Consider the following 19,881-nt stretch of genomic DNA (forward strand, 5'->3'; position numbering starts at 1 on the left):
GTGGGCAAGTCTGCTGTCGCCAGGAGAGGACTTGGAAGGAAGGAAGGAAATGCGGTGCATGAGGGAGGGGTGGGGCCTGTTTGCCTCTGGTCGGGGAGTCCGTGTCGGCGGGCTGTGTGGGCAGGTAGTTGCTTGCTGGCGGTGAAGATGATGTTGCTAGATGTTAGAGGTTGTCCTTCTCCTGTCCAATTGGTATCTCTTCCGGTATATTCGAGTCTGGATCGTATAGTGCTACTTGTCACTTCCTCGGCGGTTTCTATCGATGAAAACAGTGAGCTGAAAAATAAGTAGTTATAAATTTCCAGGTATATTTTTAAGGGTTTGGGTCGGTATCTTGTTTCAGGGGCGAGATCTTGTGGACAAAGGACGGCAGGTGTGAAAGTCATAGGACTGGTTTCTGTGATAGGTAGATAGTTAGGGATGTAGCGTGAGGGTAGCCCCGTGAGTGGGCAAAGCTTACTTGCTGTCACTAGGAGAGCAATTGCCAGGAAATGAAGTGTATATTCGTAGTGTTGGTATACTGTGCTAGGGTAGCCTATAGCCCACAGCCTATACAAGTAATACTGATGCCCAGACCTCCAGGCAATAGGCGTCTGTTTTGTCTATTGGTGCAGCGGCAGCTTACGATAGTATTGATATACTCCCTGCAGCCCCTGGCGCCGTCGAGTGAGTGACTATTCTTAGCCCTATTCCGTGCCCGGCCACGTACTTGCCATAAAAGTCGCGGTGCAAGTCCGTCAACGCAAGACCCCATCAAACGCCCACTATATTCCCGTCTTAGACCAAGCCCGGTATCCCGCTAATGCCGTTGCTCGTCGCTCCTTCTCGATATCTCCGTTGATATTTGTGGCTTATTCTTCGTCAGCTTGTAACATATCCGCAACTCGACTCTTCTCAACGCGTAGATAGGTAAAGCACCTAGGGAGGTAGGGTGGTGCTTACATGTCGCCCCTAGGGGCACCAACACAAGCTAGACGATCCCGCCCCAGGCCGGCGACCCAGCTACTTCGGTTTAAACTAGACCTCGCGCGCACGCGAAGGTGGTAGGGGCTGCAACCTGCTGTCGTATTTCGGCATGTTGTAAGGGGCGTTAGCGTTGCGGTCTTTTGCCTCGTTTTCCTTCTTTTCCGCTTCCTTTTTCTTTCGGCTTTCGGCGCGGCGTGCGGTTGTGCGCTTGCCTCCAAACCAACCGGTCAAAGGCATAATAGTGACTATGAGAAAGTGTGTAAATATGCTGAAGAAAGAAATGCCAAAGATAGTAGAGGGGGCAAGCTCTATTGCATCTCTTTTTCTTTTCTCTTGGCCGGGGAGTTCGTGTCGGCGGGCTGCGTGGGCAGGGAGGTAGTGCTGACCTTTGGCTTGTTTGCTGGCGGTGGGATGGTAGTGCGGGATGTTGGAGGTTGTCGTTTCCGTTGGATATGTCTCTTTCGGTATAGCCGAGTCTGGGTTGGATAGTCCTGCTATTCGCTTCCTCGGCGATTTCTATCGATGAAGGAAGTAAGTTAGAAAGAGGTGCTTGCAGATTTCCAAGCCCATTTAAAGGGATTGGGCCGGTGTCTTGTTTCAGGGGGAGGTCTTGTAGACGAAGGACGGCAGGCGTGGAAGCCAGGGGACTGGTTTCTGTGACAGAGAGTTAGGCATGTGTCGGAGAGGCCATGTTCTTCTGGCACAAGATCCGTCGCGGCCTGCACGTAGCCCCTTGAGTAGACAAAGCCTACCTGCTGTCACCAGGAGAGCAATTTTCAGGAAATGCAGTGCATATACGTGGTGCGGTGGAATACTGCGCAGGGATAGTCTAAAGCCTACAGCTTATGCAAGCAGGTACTGTTGCCCAGACCTCTAATTAGGCAACAAGCGTCTGTTTTGTCTGCCGGTGTGGCGGTAGCTCAGTGCGATAGTATTGATATACCACCTTTCCTGTGGCTCCTGGCGCCGTCGGGTGCCTGTGTTGTATATCCTATCCCGGTGCCCGGCCAGTGCCACGCCCTTGCCATACAAGTCGCCGTGCAAGTCCGTCAACGGCAACGTAAGACCCCATCAAACGCCCACTACTTACCCATCCCAAACTACGCCCAGTGTCCCGTCAATGCCATTGCTCGTCTCTTCTTCTCGATATGTCCGTTGATGTGTGTGGCTTTTCCCTCGTTAGTTTATATACATACCTCGGGTTTTCTCAATACGTGTGTAGGGAGGTAGGCACCTGAGGTAGGTAGGCACCTGAGGTAAGTAGGTACCTCACATGTCGCCCCCCGGAGGCACGGCATCAACAATAGCTATTCATCCCTGGAAAATCCCGCCCTGGCAGCTCAGTGCAGCTGGTGCCAATAATTCCGGTCATAGTCCATCTGCGCAGGCTGTGAGGCCTACGGGAACTAGGAGTTGCCGTAATATTGAGGAAGGCCCGAAGAGGCGTTGGCGCCCGGTTCGTTATTATGTGCCTCATTTTTTCGCGCGGCGTGCGGCTCCGCGCTTGCCGGTGCAACACATTATGAGTTTTATACTGCCTGCGACAACGAATACAGCTAGGGCGACTATGATGACGAATACGGGATTGTCGGTGGGAATCCCCATTTTGTTTCTTTTTCTCTTGGGAGGGAGGGGGGTTTTTGTTTGCTGTTGGTTGGGGAGTCCGTCGGCGGGCTGTGTGGGCAGGTAGTTAGTTAGTTCCAAGTGTTGGCGTGCTTGCTGGCAGTGAAATGATATTGCTGGAGTTGGATGTTGGATGTTGGATGTTGGATGTTGGATGTTGGATGTTGGATGTTGGGTGTTGGGTGTTGGGTGTTGGATGTTGGATATTGGATATTGCCGTCTTCGCTATAGCGGATAGTGCTGCTATTTACTCCCTTGGCGACTGCTGCCGATGAAGACAGAAATCCAGAAATGAATGCCCGCAGAGATTTGGAGTCTCTTTTCTAAGGATTTGAGCGCGGTATCTTGTTTCAGGGGGGAGGCCTTGAGAACGAAGACGGACGGCAAACATGGAAGCCTGTTGCCGTGGAACTGGTCTCTGTTACAGGAAAATAGTCAGGGATTTGTCGGAGAGGTCATGCTGTTCTAGAGATGGCCTGATGCCGGTGTCTGGATGATCTTGGCCTAATGTGGCCTGTGCCATGTGGTCAACAAGGTGAAACAATCGTCTGTTGTAGCAGTATAATCTTGAAGCAAGCATGTTTTGACTTTAGAGCTGTATTGAAACTCTGCACGTTGGATAGGCAATCTTCGGTCGAACATAATCTAGCAGGTGTTGGTTACATACTGGAGAGGTAAAGTGGTTATATGGGGTAGAGTGCAATGCATGTACTCAGATTAAACAGGATGCACGAATCATTCATAATCGAGCACAGACTTAAAAGAAGGATATTTACGATGAGGTCACAGCAACAAACAGATTTAGGGCGGTTCAATTATGCGGACTTTAGTTTTCAAAAACAATTTTTTCATCTCACCTTCCACTCTTCTTTTTTTGTTCTTCTCCCCTTTTACTCCCTTTTTGGTCTTTTCTCTCCACGTTAAATGCTAGTCATATATTGTGAGCCTAGAGCTTGTGGTACTCAGTCTCCAAATGAACAATGGGATGACCGTTGTTGCTGGACTGGCCCTGTGAGTTTTGAGGCGGAGCATAGGCAACATCAACGTGATCAGTTTGAGCGGCCTCTCCGTCCTTCTTCAGAGCAGAAGGGGGAGGAGCACTAACAGCCACGAACGGGGTGTTGAGGGGAGCCGCATTGCCGGATGGTGGAGGGATATGTCCCAGCTCCATATCACGGTTCTTGAGAGCCACAATTGAGTACTTTTTCTCCAGTCTCCTGTATATAAACCAAGAGTAAGTAATAGACAGAAGGAGCGCAACTCCGAGCACTACCAGCCATAAAATGCCATTCAGAGCTGGCCAGTTGTGCCAGTTGTAATCAGGGCACTGGGGTGCACCCGGAATATCACGGACCATCTGTGTGTGAGCCATGTTGTGAAAGTTCGGTTTGGTGACCAAAGTCTGGAGTGGAAAACGTTTTGAGGGCTGAAGGGAGAAGGGCGTGAAGATGTTTGGAAGATGATGGAGAAAATAAAAGGTCCAGAAGGCAGACTGGAGCGTGATTTATATAGAATTCGGTTGAAGATGGCTTCCTATTCTCAACTAATATCGGAAAGCGCGCTGTTACGGAACTGCTCCATTGTCTACCGTGGCTCCTGCAGGTCAGTACTTACAGCTTTGCTTCGTCATCTGGCAACCTAGCATCATATTCTTCTGTGGTTGGCCACATGGATGGAGGGTTATACAGGGTCAGCAGGCGATAGTGAAAGATTAAGGGAAGCTGGTGTTGGAATTCACTCAGCCTAAAAGAAGACGAGTTGGAATTCACTCAGCCTAAAAGAAGACGAGTTGGAAATAATCTCAGCAATTGAAAGAAACTCGGAGTAATCCGGGAGAACAGGAGGAGATATCGTAGAGCCGTTTGACAAACAAAGAGTTGTCCTAATGGTGACTGCCGCATTCTAGTTCTTTGACAACCTGGCCATTCATGCGGGCAGTCGACTCTGGAGTTAGTGGCCTAGGGTCTAGCGTTTCATGTGAGTCCCCACAAAGAAGCGTACTGCAAAACAGGTACGGCACCTCGGGTCGGGAGTTAGACTGAAGTTATCGTCGAGGTGCGGGGGCCGGGGGAGGAGCGTAACATTGCGGTAGCATCTGCATGAAATTCCCACTTGGGCCAATAGACTAGTCCGCTTCTTCAAATTTCAACTGCAAGAGAGCAAGACCAGCTAACGATGGCTTCTCAGTCAGGAACCAGCGAGGCCTCGACAGCCACAACCAATGCATCAATTAGCCATACTATGTGCCTGCTCTGAATAAATCATTAGATATTAACACTTCAACTCGGACATGGCTGCCCTAGAAGATCAGACGCCCTTCCTCTTCCGAGACTCGACCGACAAGGCAACCTTTGACGACGCCGTGTGGGGCCGTGTGTTCAACCACCAGCGCGACAGGTCGCGGGAGCCGCTGGCCGTGTGCCGGGCACGCACCGTGGCCGACGTGGTCGCGGCGGTCGAGCTCGGCCGCGAGCGCAACTGCCGCGTGTCGGTGCGCAGCGGCGGCCATGCCTGGGCCGCGTGGAGCGTGCGGCACGGCGCCGTGCTCGTCGACCTGGCCAACCTCGTCGACGCCGACGGCAGCCGGGTTAGTTATGACGAGGACACGCAGGTCGTGTCGTGCTCGCCGAGCACCACGGGCGAGACGCTCAACACGTTTCTGAGCGCTGTTGATGGCGGCAAGGGCCGCATGTTTGCCGGCGGTCACTGTCCCGAAGTCGGTCTCGGTGGCTTCCTGCTGCAGGGCGGCATGGGATGGAACTGCAAGGTGTGTGTGTATGTGTGTGTCATGGAAAGGAACAAAGAGGAATTATGCTAACATACCATGTCTCTTGTCAGAATTGGTCTGTTCTCCCTTCTCCCACACTCAAACCAGTTCACACTCGGACTACAACAAACAAAGCCCCAAGCAGCCCCGTAAACAAACAACACCTTTGTCCCCCCCCCCCTTTTCTCTTCTGCATGCAAACACACAACTAGCTCAAACTTACCAATGAAACCAACTCAGGGGCTGGGCATGCGAGTCCATCCTCGCCGTCGACGTAGTCACGGCCGACGCGCGCCCGCTGCGGTGCAGCACGGCCGAGCACGCGGACCTGTTCTGGGCGGCGCGCGGCGCGGGGCCCGGGTTCCCGGCCATCGTCACGCGCTTCCACCTCGCGACGCGGCCGGCGACGCAGCTGTACCAGAGCCTGTACATGTTCCCCATCGCCGAATTTAAATCCGCGCTGCAGTGGGTCGTGGACGTATGTTAATCTCTCCTTCATTCCTTTCAGTGTGTTGTTGTTCAAGTGTTTCAAACCTCACCCCCTTATCATCCATCACAACTCACACCCTCCCCCTCCCCCCAAGCTCTCCCCCACGGCCGACGCCGACACCGAGATCGTCGTCGTAACGAGCTACCTGTCTCCGTCCGACGAAACACCAACCGTCCTCGCCAACCTAACAACCTTCAAGCCGTCGCTCGCCGCCGCGCAAGCAGCCCTACAGCCCATCCACGACTCCCTACCCAGCAGCCTCTCTCCCTCTGCAACCGTCTTTTGCCAGCACACAACCCTCGCGGCCGAGTACGGCAAGCAGCGCGCAGCCAACCCGGAAGGCCACCACTACATCTCGGACAACGCGTACGTGGCGGCCGACGGCACGGCTAACATTGACATTGCAGAGCTGCTGGCGGGCCCGTTCACCGCGCTACCGACGCGCAAGGCGTGCGCGCTGTGGTTCAGCATGGCGCCCACAGCGCAGCGCGCACTGCCCGACATGGCGCTGTCGCTGCACAGCGAGCACTACGTGGCGCTGTACGCGGTGTGGGAAGGGGGTGCAGACCTAGCCGCCGGGTCTGGTCCCAGCGCTGATAAAGATGAAGACGGCGAGAGGTGCGCGGCATGGGTAGCAAACGCCATGGCGGGGATCGAGCGGCACAGCGTCGGGTCGTATCTCGGGGACGCGGACTTCCAGGTACGGCGGACGAGGTTCTGGAGCGAGGGCGCGGGACAAAGGGTGCGTGCCGTGCGGCGGGCGTGGGATCCCGCGGGGCGCATCTGTGGATTTCTTGATGTGGGCGACGCGAGCGGCGTGGACGGGTTAAGGAATGAGTTTGAGTGGCTTTGAGATGGACGGCACGGGGATTGTCATCTGTCTGTCTGTCTGTTTGTTGACAGGTGGATAGAAACGAGACTTGATTAGTTTGGTTTAGCAAGTCGACACAGACATGGCTCAACAAGGATAAAACAAGGGACTTCATAAAACAAGGGACTTACACTCCGAGTAAGTAAAAAGTAACGATGCCAGATCCCCGAGCGAACGCGGGTATAACCCGGACCAAAGCGGAACATAACGCGCCCTATTTTAGAGATGAAAACTCTTTTGATTTATAAGTTAACTCGGAGTTAACTAGAACCAAACTACAGCCAAACCTGGACGTTACCCGGGATATACATAAGTAGATAAAACACATCACCTTTCCCTTCAACACCCCCGAGGACAGCAAATTAAAGTGAAAGCTATCAAGTTCACATACAGGTGGCAACACAAGCCCTAAAACAACACAGGCTACACAGCATGATATTGTATAAACGTAAATGCATTGCCTAAAAAATACAAACGCTCGAATAAGTACAGCAGCTACCATACCTACACTCACCGCCCAAGCCGTGTTTCGTCTCTTATTTCAGTTTATTTAGTCCCTCACCTACCTAGGTATCTACCTAGGTTCTCAATAATCTCACGCCGCGACATGTGCTGCGGCGGCGCTGACGCCCTCGTCGGGCATGACAATGTTGCGGAGCTTGAACCGCGTGGTGAAGTTGCTCTGCTTAACGAACCAGGCGTTGACAATCTCCCATTCCTGGGACGGGTCGTCGAACTCGATCTATATCCGGATTCATTATCAGTAAAAATGCTGTCTCAACAGCGCAGTGCACTTCGCCTTTTCCCCTGTTCGTGTAACCGTACGAAAAACAAGAACAGTGGAGCACAAACCTCAAACCTCCGCAGCATGCTCGGCACCAGCTTGTAAATCTCCAGCAGACTAATGTTCTTGCCGATGCACGTGCGGCTGCCCATGCCGAACTGGAGCATGGTGCCGTTCATGACCTTGACGCGCTGCTCGTCGTCGACGAGCCAGCGCTCGGGTTGGAACGCCTCAACGTCGGTACCAAACACGTCCTTGTTGCGGTGGATGACCCAGGCCGAGCAGCCGACGATGGTGCCGCCCCTGACGCGGTGGCCGGCGATCTCGAGGCCGCCCTCGGGCACGATGCGCTCCATGGGCAGGCCGGGCGCCGGATGCAGCCGGAAGGCCTCCTTGACGCACGCGTCGAGGTACGGCAGCGTCTGGCTCTCGTGCCACGTGACGAGGCCGCTCTCGTAGTCGCTGAAGCGGCCCTGGCGCGCGGCGCCGTCGATCTCGGCGAGCAGGCTGGCGAGGGCCGGCGGGTTCTTGAGCAGGAAATAAAAGACGGCCGACAGCGAGATGGCCGTGGTTTCGGAGCCGGCAAACGCCATCGACACGGCCATGGTCTGCACTAGATTGTCCGTCATGAAGTCGGGGCGCGCCTCGCGCGCGGCGAGGAACTTGGACAGGAGGTCGGGCGACTTGACGAGCGGCGTCTTTTCCGACGTCGGCAGCAGAGACGGCTTGCCGCTCTCGAGCTCGGGGAGGCGCTCGGCCATGCGCGCCCGCGCGAATCGGGCTACGGGCATTGTCGAGTCGACGAGCCCCCACTGCGACAGCTTCAGGTAGATGGGGTTTTTGAGCAAGAGGCGGTCGAGGAGGGGGATCTGGCCGATCTGCACCAGAAAGGGAAATGTAAGCAAAGCAATGAAACACTGGCGCGCAGATAATCCAGCAGCCCGGCTTCAGGTAGAGCGGCGCGAGCGAGCCGGCGAGGGACACGACCACGAGAGAGAACAAACATACCGGCGCCACATAGAGAAACAGCTTTGTCAGGTACGCCACAATGCCGTCAATATCCTCGTTCTTCTCGATGAAGCCGTGCCGCTTGCTGTACGTGATCTCGCCAATCACGTCAAAGGCATAGAACTGCAGCCAGCGGGTGAAGTCGCAAGGCTCGGGCTTGTCGATGTAGAGGCGCTCCGTCTGCTTCAGGAACAGCTTGGTGGTGTTGTCCACAAACGGCTCGTACTGGACCAGCGCCGACATGGCAAACGCCGAGTTCACGCAGCGGCGGAACTGCATGTGGAAGTCGTTGTCGACAGTGCTGAACAGCGACTGCAGGCTGTGGCCCTTGACCACCGACTGCTGGACCACGTAGAACTCCGACTATTTGTGATGCGAGTCAGTCTGCGCCCTCCATCTTTCCTTCCCCTTCCCCACGGAGTGTCTGTCCTCCTCCTCCTGCTGCTTCTGCTTCTGCTGCTGCTGCTGCTGCTGCTGCTGCCGCCGCTGCTGCTACGACCAACATACCTTCACGAAGCCCTTGTTGAGGCCATAAATGGTCTTGAGGGCGTCAGGGTCCGAAAATGACAAAACATTGGGCCCTAGACGGACCACGCTGCCGTGCTTCTTGTGCAGGGCGATATGTGTCCGGTCTGGCCGCCGCTTATAGACGTCGACGAACCTCCACCAGTCCGTCAGGGACGCCAGGAACGGTCCGGGATACTTGTTCAGGCCATTGTGGTATCTGTTCTTGGCCAGAAACGCCAACACGATGGCGAAGACGGCCGGGAGCCAGTTCTCGGCCAGGAGTTGTATTATACGGTCTGTGATCATATTGACGACGACAGCAACCAGCTTCGCTCCGGACTCTGTGTTCCCAGCACGCCTTTTCCTCTTTGAGAAGGCCGGCGGCTGCGCTTCTAGGCCCGAGATTTCGAATACAAGTAAGAAGGGGGAGCGATGTGGCGTTTCCACAGGGCGGAAAACGCCAGGGAGCGAGGGTATATAGGTGATATAGCTAACGATATCACTCGAGAGGGAGCGTAATGCCCAGCAATGTGCACTTGCACACCGCATGCCGTCAATGCCGAGATGGGTAGGCGTATGGAGCAACGAGATGGGGGTAAAGGGCGCGGGTAACCAGCCGGCCAAGATGCAGCAACTCGCTGGGGGTTCAATCTACTTCGGTTCTACAGCCTCTGTCTCCATTCTCCAACGGCCAGCGCGAGGGCGACCAAGTCCCTGGCTAGCGGTCCTGCATCAAGCGGTGCCGGGGGCTTTCCGCACGCCGCGGGAAGATATTGCATCGAGCAGCTAGCGCAACCCGGGCAGCGAGCCACTAAGCTGGGCTGACCTTTTTCGTTCCCGGGATCGCGACATAGAGGGGAGGGTGAGGGGCAGATGCGGTATTGCGAGGAAGACGTATCCCGAGATGCTGTATCCAGACTCTTGTGCGGATGGAGGCAGGATGTGATCCTTGCTAGGCTGTGGACAAGTAGACGGCCCCATCTCCGATTTCCCTTGTACATACGTACCGTAGGTATGTACATAGTTTGGTACATGCATACAATGCCTTGTGCCCAGTACAACGGCGTGCCGTGAAAAGAAAAATACCTCCCGCTTTGTCCAGGCTTGCCACACGGCAGCGATCGACACACATGGGCAGGGCCACGTGTAGATAGGCGCACCAGGTAGTTCTAATGACAAGTGCCGCCCTCCCCGCTGCGACATGGCAAATGTAGCCAGGCAGGCAGGCAGGCAGGCAGGCAGGCAGGTAGGCAGGCAGGCAGATAGGGCGGCGGTGGCCGCAAGGTGAAGCGCGCTGGAGGCGCCGAGTGTTCCCAGAAGTCGAGAATGGCCCCACGTCATCCGCGGCGGAAAGCAGACGGCAGAGCCGAGGGGTCGGCCAACGTGCGTGCGTTGGAGTCGGATCCTTTATTCTTAGTGTCGACGAACAGTATTGCCGTGGCCCACGGGGGTGGGGCGGACGAGACAGGCATGCCCAAGGGAGGGGGAGGGGGGCCACAATATCCGTCGGCAGATGTCAGGTCCAATCGACGACGCCAATTGACCTGACCCCCAGATGGCGGACGGCCGACATGTGTCTTTCTCGCTTGGCCTCGACTCGACTCCTACCGTCAACGGGCTGTAGGGTTGTCGGCTTGGAAGCAAGTGCTATACTTTGCCCAGCTCGGCCGGCCCAGGACCTGGGCCCATGTCAGCAGATCATTCGAGAGTTCCGGAACAGCTGCAATAAAATCTTGGATATGGCCTGCCGTCAGTCACCCCTCCTCCGTGAACGGTATTCCGAGAGGCTGACGAGCGAGGGAGGGCGCTGCGACTGACTGCAGAGCCATGCCATGCAAGGCAGGACAAAAGCGACGACAGTCAGCTTCTCGGGACGTGTGCTATTCGCCGGTCTGACCTGGCAGATTGCTGTCTGCCCGCCATTGCCTCGTGCAGTGCCAACCCAGCAGCGCAGCAAGCAGCCAGCAGAAGCGGCAGACATTCCGCTTCCGGGGCAAAAAAAACAACATACTATACGAATGGCCAAGAGCGCAATAATACCGTAAGCAACAGTAGGTCGTATGTCCTGTTTCTGGGCGATATTCCCGAGTGCCATGGCTGGTAGGTAATAGTGGAGGTAGGTTTCGAGTCCGCTCCGGCCGGCCGGCCAGTCAGTATTGGGGAATCCCTTGGGCGTTTGCGATCGACCACCGCTTTAGCACCTACCTCACCTAAGGTCGGCTCGCCTATAACACCCTGCCGCTAAACGTGGGCCATCTTAGCCATCTTAGGCATATACACCTCTTTACGGCTCATTCAGCCCAGAGCCAGGACCACACACCTACCTACCACCTACTCGAGTAAGCCGAGCAGCTTAGGTAGAGGCAGGCAGGCAGGTAGGTAGGTAGGTAGGTAGGTAGGTAGGTAGGTAGGTAGGTAGGTAGGTAGGTAGGTAGGTAGGTAGGAGGTATTGACGCTGTGCTGTCATCCCATCCAACGCGCCGCCACAGCCCCGGCAGTGCTGCATGCAAGATGGGAGAAGATCAAGGGAAAACACACAGACGTAGGCAGGTAGGGAGTAACCACGGGCCTGCTGGCGAACTTTCTGGAAAAAAGCCCAAGAATCTGACCTGCCATCTGAACCTCTGAAGCTGAACCTTGGGAGGGTCGAGTCTGGTGCAGCGCGCTGGTTGCCGACATCATGTGCCGAAATCGTGCCCCGACGAGACGAGACGAGACGACAAATCGACAGGCAGGCTACGCTACCTTAGGTAGGTACATACGCTGCCGAGCAATCGCGCACTGATGGCAGGGCGGCATGGCATGGCAGTGGGCACAGGGCATGGCTGAGTGACAATTGGCTACTTGGGCACTGCCGCGGTGGTCAAGTCGCGTCCATTTTCCTCAGCGTTTCGGCAGATGGGTTTTGCATCCTCACAGTGCTGGAGTAAACTTGGATTGTAAATTTAGCGTCGGGGAAGGCCTGCACCGCGGAGAGCTTATGTAACATCTCCCTGCTTCTAGTAACCTTTACAGTATCGGAATACGGAATAGCATTCTGCAAAGCATAGGTGAGAAAGTACATAGCAACCTTTCACCTGAAAGATACATCATAGACTTACTTGTATAGAAAGAATTATCTGAAATAGTCTAAACAACTTTTGAAGAAATTCGTCAGCCAGATTCCACCAAGCTGCCCCCGGCGGTGTGGTGTACATTTCGCAGTTACCGTACTGATTACACGTAATTACAACGACGCAAAGAAATAAACACTATTGTGTAACGGAAGATCGACAGTCCCTTTCCGAACATAGCACTGGGCTCGTTCGTCGTCGTGTACGGAGTACCATGCGTCAATCCCAATACTCTGCCAACCACATGTATTCAATGCAGGAGCTATTTTCGCCCTCCCACACCCAGGTGGCTGCTTGATCTTGATTGCGGATCTTCCCGTCTGCGCGCATTACAACTCTCCGAGCGTCATTTTCCCGCATTGTGTTTTATGGGGCGCATGGACCTCCTTATCCGCAGACCAATGCGGTCTCTAATATTCGTCCTCCGAGTCTGAATCGCCGTCTGGCAGAAGCGCCCTGTAGCGGCGACTGGCTAGGTCCTCCTCAAGGCCGCCGTCGCTTTCCGGGTCGACATAGCCCTCGCCGCCAAGTAGCGAGAGAGCCACCGGCAAGAAGATAAGCGCGTGGGTCGCGGCAAACGTGACGAGCGCCAGCCACACGCGGAAGTAGTAGATCTCGAAGATCTTGCTCTTGGTAAAGGCTAGAACCGTGACACCCAGAATCTTGGTCACGGTGATGCCCGAAAAGACGCTGCCGCCGACATTGGCGAGTGCTGTCCACGCACGCGCGTCGCGGCCACGGAACCGGTTCTTGGCTCGCTCCATAAAGGTCCGCGACGGGAACATGAAGGCCCGCGCAATGTGGGCGCAGAACTCGACCGCAATACCGACGCAGATGATCAGGTTGACCAGTGAGACGGCGTTCAGAGAAACACCCATAACTGCCATGGCACCAATGATGTCGACAATGGCCATGAAAACGGTCAGCGTCACTACCGCCGCCGTAAGCACAGAGCCGAGCAAAAGTGCCGACACGATGAGGATGATTCCGATGGCCGATCCCAGAAGAGTAGCGGTGAGAGAAACAATGGTCGAATACTGGTCGAAAAAGATGTAAAAAATGCTGTATGGGAACACGTCCAATCCCGTCTGCGCGCTAACATCGTTGGCGATGCGGCGAGCAGAGGCGTAGGCTTTAATGAAGTCGTCCTGGCTGCGGAGAGGCCGGTGACTGGTTCGGAAGTGACTGGCTGGGATTGTGTCCCTTTCGGCATCGACAACGACGGCAGTCCCGTACGAGGCTTGTCCTCCCAGTGGGCAGTCCTCATCAGTCGGAGACTTGAGGAACTTGTTCAGATACTCGACAAATTCGGTCCCCTCGGGCATGCCAGACATGGTAATGTTCCAAGCCGGATCTCGTTTGGCAAAGCAGGGCTTCCGGTTCACCACGCAGCAGGCCTCGTTGTCCGGGTTAAGCCACTGGAAAAAGTCGTCAATCCAGCTGGCCGTTGTCGATGAAATATACGATACATCGGGCCGTTTCCTCTCTTGTTCGAGGATATTGGTGAGAGACATTTGTTGACATGTTGTGTAGCGCGCACAAATCTTCTGCTGGTCTTCCCTCCGAGTCCCGTTAAATTCCTGGGTAACAAAGTAAACAGGCGGACCGGCCTCGAAGTAGTCGTACAGATCGTTGAAGTACGGAATCAGATACGAGTCATCGGGAATGGCCACGCGCTGGTCCAGGCCAAGCTCGACTTCGGGGAGGAGTGCGGCAGCGGCTGCAAATATCCCTAGGAAGATGATAATCACAGCAGCCTTGACCTTCTTGCCCAAAAGTCTAGGAGCATAGCTCTTGCGGATGAACTGCTGTAAAAGGCTTTCCTCTGGCGCCTCGTAGTATCGGGCTCCCTGATTACCGTTGCTGCCACTGAGATGAATCCGAGCCGACTTGACTTGAACACACGGGAAGCAGTCGGCTCTGGAATCCTCAACTCTGATCTGGTTCAGCGTCAAGACCGAGATGAACATGGTCACCTGGAGGATTGCGTTGATGAATACTGCTCCCGCGGCGTAGACTGCGAAGTTCCTGACAGCGGGCATTCCCACGAATGCGCCCAGCGCAAAGGATATTGTCTCGGTCACGGCCGAGAAGAGAATCGAGGGCCCCATACGTCCAAGCGCTCTGGAGATGCGAACCTCGACCACCTCATCCGGGTGGCTGATGTTCACGCGCTCAAATTCGTGAACGATCAAGAAGATGTTGTCGACACCAACGGCAAGGACAATGAATGGTATGACGTCGATAATAATGAGCGTGGCCTTGAGACCAAACCAGGAAAAGAGGCCGATGGATGCGGTGATGGACATCAACACGATCAGGATGCCCACCACGCCCAGAGTAAACTTGGACTCTACCAGGGATATGGCCGGGTTTCGGATGAAATCTTTGAAAGACAGCGTAGTAGAGCCGAGGGCAAGCGACGCATAGAGGAACATAATGATGTAGCTGATGACAATGATCTTGGCGTCCGTGTTCGTCGACTTGTTGAGTTCCTGTTCAAGGCTGATCTCAGTAGAGAATGACAGTCTGAGGTTTCGATCCTTCGCTTGCTCCTGGACAGTCTCCAGGAGGTAATTCTTGAGCACTTGTTCCCAATCCATGGCGCGTTTAACTTCATCAGAGCCTTCCTTGTTGTTGTTCAAGACCCAAGTGACGGTCATGGCAGCTGCTTCGGTAGGGTCGCTGCTCCCTTCGGGGAAACCCCCAAGAATCATGTTAGGCTGGAGTGGTTGTCCGTATTCGGGACGGCATTCTACTGGAGACGCGGCACATTCCCGTAGCGTCTGCTCCCAGCCGTCCGGGTCGACAGCTTCTGGGTCATCCTGGAAATATGCAGCAACGGACTGGACGACACAAGCGCTGCCGGTAGGTTTCAGGCAGAGATCGTCGAAAGAGCTGTTGGTCTTTGGACCCCTGAGATCCCGGACGGCCTCTTCAACTCCCATCCACCAGATAAGCGTGTCATAACTCAAGACAGGTGCCGGTCCTGATAGGTTAAGGTCGTTCACGAGGAAGATTTTCTCTGCCCGGTAAAAAGGCCCAAATTTGTCGTCAAAGAAGGCCTTCTCCTCCGCCGCTGCCGACGTCGGGCTCACCCACAAGCGTGCGGGATCTTGTTCAATCTCAAAGTGGTACCAGCCCACGCTCAGCAGAAGCACGGAGAGAAGGCAGCTGACAATGGTGACGGCTGGAAATCTTGCGGCGACATGCCCCAGTCGGCTGAAAGCAGCATCGCACCACGTGTTGATCACGTATGTCTTTTGTGGACGGTCGAACATGGCTCCGTTTTGTGTAAGATCCCCTTCGTCCTCGTCGTCGCTAGGGGTAGCGTCTGTAAGCAGCCGAAGTCTCTCGCTCCTGCGCTTAGCATGCCTCCGCCACGCAACATGACCACCCACGGCAACCAAAAAAGAGAACAGCAGCACGCTGTAGGTGAAAATGGATGCAAACGACAGGCATGGCAAGACACCGACATGGCAAGACCCTGCTTGCACAACATCAGGGAGTTCGGGGCATACGGAGGGGCAGTCGATGCAGGCACAACGGAAGTTCGGGTCCTCGTCGTTGCACTTCTTGGGCACCATGGGCCGCGGCTCCATCTTCGGTTCTGCGTAATCGACGGGGAAGTTGATCTGGAAAGGCGAGCCGCCAAAGCGCTCCGTGCCCAAGAATTTCAACAAGTCCGTGTAGTTTTTCGCGCCTCCTCCAATCAAATCCATCGCCTTCGAGTTTGTCGGGCCAAACTTCACATCCTTGCAGCTGTCGTAGAAGCCAGTTCCATACTCTTTAGATACCAGCTGGTCCAATTCGGTCGTCAGATTCTTACCGTTCTTCTCCACCATCTGGGTCACGTTGATGAATAGCGACTGGTCGGGGGAGCAGGTAAAGGTGCAGAAAAGATTGTAGAAGTTGTCTTTGCAGGCCGGGCAGGACGATATGATCTGGTTCGCCGTGGATAGCGACGACTTGAGCGACTCGACCTGCTTGGTCTGGCAGCATACCGGGCCCGAGCTCCATTTCGGGCCACAGAGATCAACGAGCTGCTGGCGCAGCTTGTCGTCGGGTTCCTCGGCAAGGCCATTATCGACGCAGGGCAGCTGGCTGCCAAACAAGCTCTTGGACCCGCAATGGCCTCGAATTGCGCAGCGGCCAGCTTCGTGTAACGGTGTGTACAGGTCGTTGGCGACAGCGCTTCCCAGCCCGAGAAGGATGAGTCCGCTGCTTGCGACGAGCTGCGACAGCTTCAGCATGGCGGACAACACGCCGCGCGGCGGCACGGCGGCCAAAGCAAGGGCAAACTTAGTCTAGAGAACGTGCAGAGCGCCCCTGTATTTTTGGTTGATATTAATAGCAAAGGAGAGGTCGCGATGGAAGTTGTGATGGTTGCGCAGTTGGAGCGTTGGGGGGGTTGAATGGGATGGGGAATATCGAGCCCAGGCGGGCAGGCAGTCAGGCGTTGAGGCGAGCGGCTGACTTGGCAAAGCGGTCCAGTGTTGCGGCGTCTCTGCGTTGTCATCATGCGTCATCTGGCTAACCTCTCTCCGCTACAAACTGAGGCGAGGGGCCGCTTGATTGGCCAAAGTGTCTGGGGAGTTTCGCAGGGTAACGATGGTGCCTGGCGGAAAGTGCTGCGCCCCCTGCTAAGCTCCCCTCGGCAGCTGCACACAGTTTAAGTTCCCCGGAGTTCGGAACACGGTTTGGAGGCAACAGGCAAAGCCGCATGGAATAGGAAGAATTTAATCACAAAACAAAACTCAAAAGGTTCTACTAGGCAAAAACCACAACGGAAAGCCCCGCTTCTCAAACCAAGTTTCACAAACTGGCGTCTTTCTTTTCGAACGCCTAGGAAGCTCTCGCAGCCCGTTTGATGCATCCAAACTCAAAGACGTCTACTCGTAGGCATCGTCTGCACTTCAGAATAGAGCAGTCTTGAAAACAAATCGGCGATTTACCTCATTAAGTATTTATACAGAAGCCCTCGAAGGTCCTCTAATTAGGTACCTACGTAAGCCCGGTGCTATCTACACACCAGGTATCATCATATCTGTGGCCGTAAATCTAACACTATTTCCAACTGCCGAGACACGGCAGTGGAACTTGCGCCGTAACAACCCAAACCCGTCCGTCGTCACATCATTACACCTTCCTTATACACGTGTACCACAATATTCTCAGCTCAAAGAGGCAACCCCAGTGGTCCAGACCCCACAACTCTGATGCGAGAGAGGATCCGAAGATCTGGGGCTCTGGAGGAATGCCGCCAGGCTCGCTTCCGTGCATAATAGGGAGAAGCGGCGCGTCAGCTCCTACCGACGATGTGGAACTCGCCCATCCCAACATGCACCTTCCATCCGTCATTCTTTAGAGCAGCCCCGACGGCCTGGCGCAGACGCGAAACGCCATTGGCGCTGTGGTGGCCGACGCCCGTCACGACGGTAAAGCCGTATTTGGCCTTGGCCTCGCGGTTCTCCCCAAGCAGCTCCCACCACCGCCAGACACGGTGCTTCGCGATCCTCACGCCGTCGAGCACAGTGACGCCGTGCAAGTCTATTTTGTCGGCCGTACTCTGCCCATCGACATGGCGCTCGGCCATGGCCGAAACAGATCCCATTGACAGGCGCGTCTCGTCTCTGGCTCGCTCGAGATACACGCTGGCAGCTTGCCTTGCCAAGGGACCCTTTCGACTGAGCTCAGCAGCGGCGCGTAGGTGTGAGCTCCGAGCTCCCACGACCGGCGATGCAGCGGCTGATCTTGCCGATATTGGAGAAGGAGATGCCCGGATTGGCGATGGTTTCTTGGATACCACTTGCCAGCCCGAATCATTGTTGACATAAGACGAAGTTGCTGGGGGGATGGCCAATCTTGATGGGCCGAGTTTACGCGACGAAGGCAACTGAACGGGGCCCTTGGCACCCTCGAGTTCCTCGTCGTTGCTGGCCGGCGAAACCACAGTATAGTCCAGAGCCACTTTCTTCTTCCCGCCGCTCGACTTGGCACGACTTGGGTGTCCTTCGCCCTTCTTGGGCCTTTGATCGTCATCAGAGTTGTAAAAGATATTCACGCCCTTTGGGAGATCATTGTTCTCTTCCAGAAACTGGCGATCGAGAAGCTGGTCAAATGCGAGCTCCAGATCACCTTTGGTTTGTTTGAGGATGAATCTGATGGTATGGTCTGCAAAGTCTGGAAAGATCAATCGGAGGCTCTCGATCTTGTCCGACTCGCCCAAGTTTGTCTGGCTGGTAAAGGCTAGGACCTCTAACGACTCTAAGGGATCCGAGACCGTGGTGGCATTCTCGGTTATCTTCAGAGACTCGACGCCCGACATGCCATTGCCGCTGTTTGTGATGTCGTCAGATGCGAGACCCTCGAGCTCAGCGAAGCAGCCCAAGCCCAACGGTTCAAAGCCCGTTGCTGCCTCTGACCGTGCACTGCCGGCCAGCGACGACAGGATTTCTCTTATCTCATCAAAGTCGTTCTCGAGGTCGCGCTCACCCGCTATCGCGAGAATGAGCGATTCCTCTAGATCCGCTGTGAACTCCTCCTGGATGAAGCGTTAGAAATGTTGCCCATGACTCGTGCTGCTGTAGGGGAAACAGGGATTGAGGAAGGCTGTCCGTGATATCGAGTTGGAAGCACGGCCTTTTTCGGCATGTAAACACGCCATTCCCGTGTGACTTTTCTGTGAAGGGGGGGACTTGTGGCGAGTGAGGGGATACAGGGGCGACGTCGACGTACCACCAGCTTCCTGCTAAGATTTTGCTCGGGCGACGGGGTTGTGTTCCCCATCCCAAGCCGTGGTTATGCTTTAACGATTTTAATAAATGGGCCGCATGACATGGCGTAGTGGTGGAATGCAGTAAATATGTATGTGAATGGAGATTGCGGGCTTCTTCATATTCTCGTCTCTTGATGAGGCCGCTGCTGTTGAGATGAGTTGGGTACGGATGAGGTATTAATTCTAGACACAAGACTGCAGACTTGACTCGGAACGCACGAGTCACAAGCAAACGGTGCTTGACTCACGGCTTGATGCGTGCTCGGTGTGGATGTTCTAGCAAATGAAAAAAAAAAGGTATAGGTAGGTAGCCTTCCTCGCAGTGGATCATGCCCGTGTCTTTGGACATGTCAGGCCGGGTCGCGGGGTTTATAGAGCAGGAAGTTGTCAAGTTTTACAATGTTTGTGCATTCTACATCTCGGGCGGGTATTAAAGTATCCTAGCGCAACATACCCGTAATACACTAGAATATAGCGGATGGTGTTATCCAGTCTTGCCAAGATAAGAAATCCTACCAAGATTCGTACCGATACACAGAAGCGCCTAGAGCTGTCTAAAAGAGAGCTTTGCCTTCAAATGAAAGAGATATTCACTATATTATACGGACATAGAGTTATGGAGCCTCGACTATCAACTTCCGGCGTCGCCGCAATTCAACCTCTAGAAGCATCCGCAGAAGGCATAGGGCGCGCAACAACCCATGGTAGGTTCTTAGTCATCAGCGACACGAGAATAGCGTCAAGTCCACATCCATCCCTGCCCACTGAAGTCGCGCGCCAATCGAATGCATTCTCGGCCTCCGCGGGAAGCCGATTCGTCTAATGCCCGAGTGGTGAGAATGGGAAAACTGGAAATGAAATGGACTTGGATACGCACCATCGGGGCTAGATTATTCTAGGCAGGCCGCAATGGGACACCCCAGATCTGGACAATGCGGTTCGCAGGGAAGCTTTTTACAGGTATTCGTAGCAGC

At 54.8% G+C, this 19,881-nt stretch overlaps 5 protein-coding genes across 5 annotated transcripts; 1 reads left to right on the top strand and 4 right to left on the bottom strand.

The window, feature by feature from the left end:
• Positions 1-4,738: 4,738 nt before the first annotated feature.
• B0T26DRAFT_758992 (FAD binding domain protein) lies at positions 4,739-6,815 on the top strand. Its single transcript, XM_060446372.1, has 4 exons — positions 4,739-5,356; positions 5,428-5,432; positions 5,597-5,834; positions 5,941-6,815. The coding sequence occupies exons 1-4, from the start codon at positions 4,880-4,882 to the stop codon at positions 6,697-6,699; spliced, it is 1,479 nt and encodes a 492-aa protein (XP_060302123.1). The 5' UTR covers positions 4,739-4,879; the 3' UTR covers positions 6,700-6,815.
• On the bottom strand, positions 6,532-7,592 carry B0T26DRAFT_683244 (uncharacterized protein; the record flags this gene model as incomplete). The annotated part of the gene is made up of 1 exon (XM_060440796.1): positions 6,532-7,592. A coding segment is annotated over exon 1 (283 nt), but the record flags the coding sequence as incomplete, so codon positions are not given.
• B0T26DRAFT_745310 (cytochrome P450-like protein) lies at positions 7,313-9,322 on the bottom strand (the record flags this gene model as incomplete). The annotated part of the gene is made up of 4 exons (XM_060444549.1): positions 7,313-7,459; positions 7,570-8,379; positions 8,510-8,872; positions 9,017-9,322. 4 exons carry the CDS (start codon positions 9,320-9,322, stop codon positions 7,313-7,315), a joined length of 1,626 nt encoding a protein of 541 aa, XP_060302125.1.
• A 2,779-nt stretch (positions 9,323-12,101) lies between these two features.
• On the bottom strand, positions 12,102-16,744 carry B0T26DRAFT_683255 (patched family-domain-containing protein). Its single transcript, XM_060440797.1, has one exon. It carries the CDS (start codon positions 16,380-16,382, stop codon positions 12,540-12,542), a length of 3,843 nt encoding a protein of 1,280 aa, XP_060302126.1. The 5' UTR covers positions 16,383-16,744; the 3' UTR covers positions 12,102-12,539.
• A 328-nt stretch (positions 16,745-17,072) lies between these two features.
• On the bottom strand, positions 17,073-19,310 carry B0T26DRAFT_683257 (uncharacterized protein). Its single transcript, XM_060440798.1, has 2 exons — positions 18,868-19,310; positions 17,073-18,673 (listed from the first exon to the last, which is right to left on the bottom strand). Exons 1-2 carry the CDS (start codon positions 18,916-18,918, stop codon positions 17,432-17,434), a joined length of 1,293 nt encoding a protein of 430 aa, XP_060302127.1. The 5' UTR covers positions 18,919-19,310; the 3' UTR covers positions 17,073-17,431.
• Between the last annotated feature and the right edge of the window lie 571 nt (positions 19,311-19,881).

Source organism: Lasiosphaeria miniovina (genome assembly GCF_030549165.1).
Source record: "Lasiosphaeria miniovina strain SMH2392-1A chromosome Unknown B0T26scaffold_1, whole genome shotgun sequence".
NCBI classification, from domain to species: domain Eukaryota; kingdom Fungi; phylum Ascomycota; class Sordariomycetes; order Sordariales; family Lasiosphaeriaceae; genus Lasiosphaeria; species Lasiosphaeria miniovina.

What these genes read in the sequence shown, in the direction of transcription:
- B0T26DRAFT_683257 (XM_060440798.1), bottom strand. Translation starts at nt 18,918, where the DNA reads ATGGGGAACACAACCCCGTCGCCCGAGCAAAATCTTAGCAGGAAGCTG. An exon ending in ATCTTAGCAGGAAGCTGGTG is followed by an intron (nt 18,674 to 18,867) that starts GTACGTCGACGT and finishes CGCTTCATCCAG; the next exon opens with GAGGAGTTCACAGCGGATCT.
- B0T26DRAFT_683255 (XM_060440797.1), bottom strand. Translation starts at nt 16,382, where the DNA reads ATGCTGAAGCTGTCGCAGCTCGTCGCAAGCAGCGGACTCATCCTTCTC.
- B0T26DRAFT_758992 (XM_060446372.1), top strand. Translation starts at nt 4,880, where the DNA reads ATGGCTGCCCTAGAAGATCAGACGCCCTTCCTCTTCCGAGACTCGACC. An exon ending in CGCTGCAGTGGGTCGTGGAC is followed by an intron (nt 5,835 to 5,940) that starts GTATGTTAATCT and finishes CCTCCCCCCAAG; the next exon opens with CTCTCCCCCACGGCCGACGC.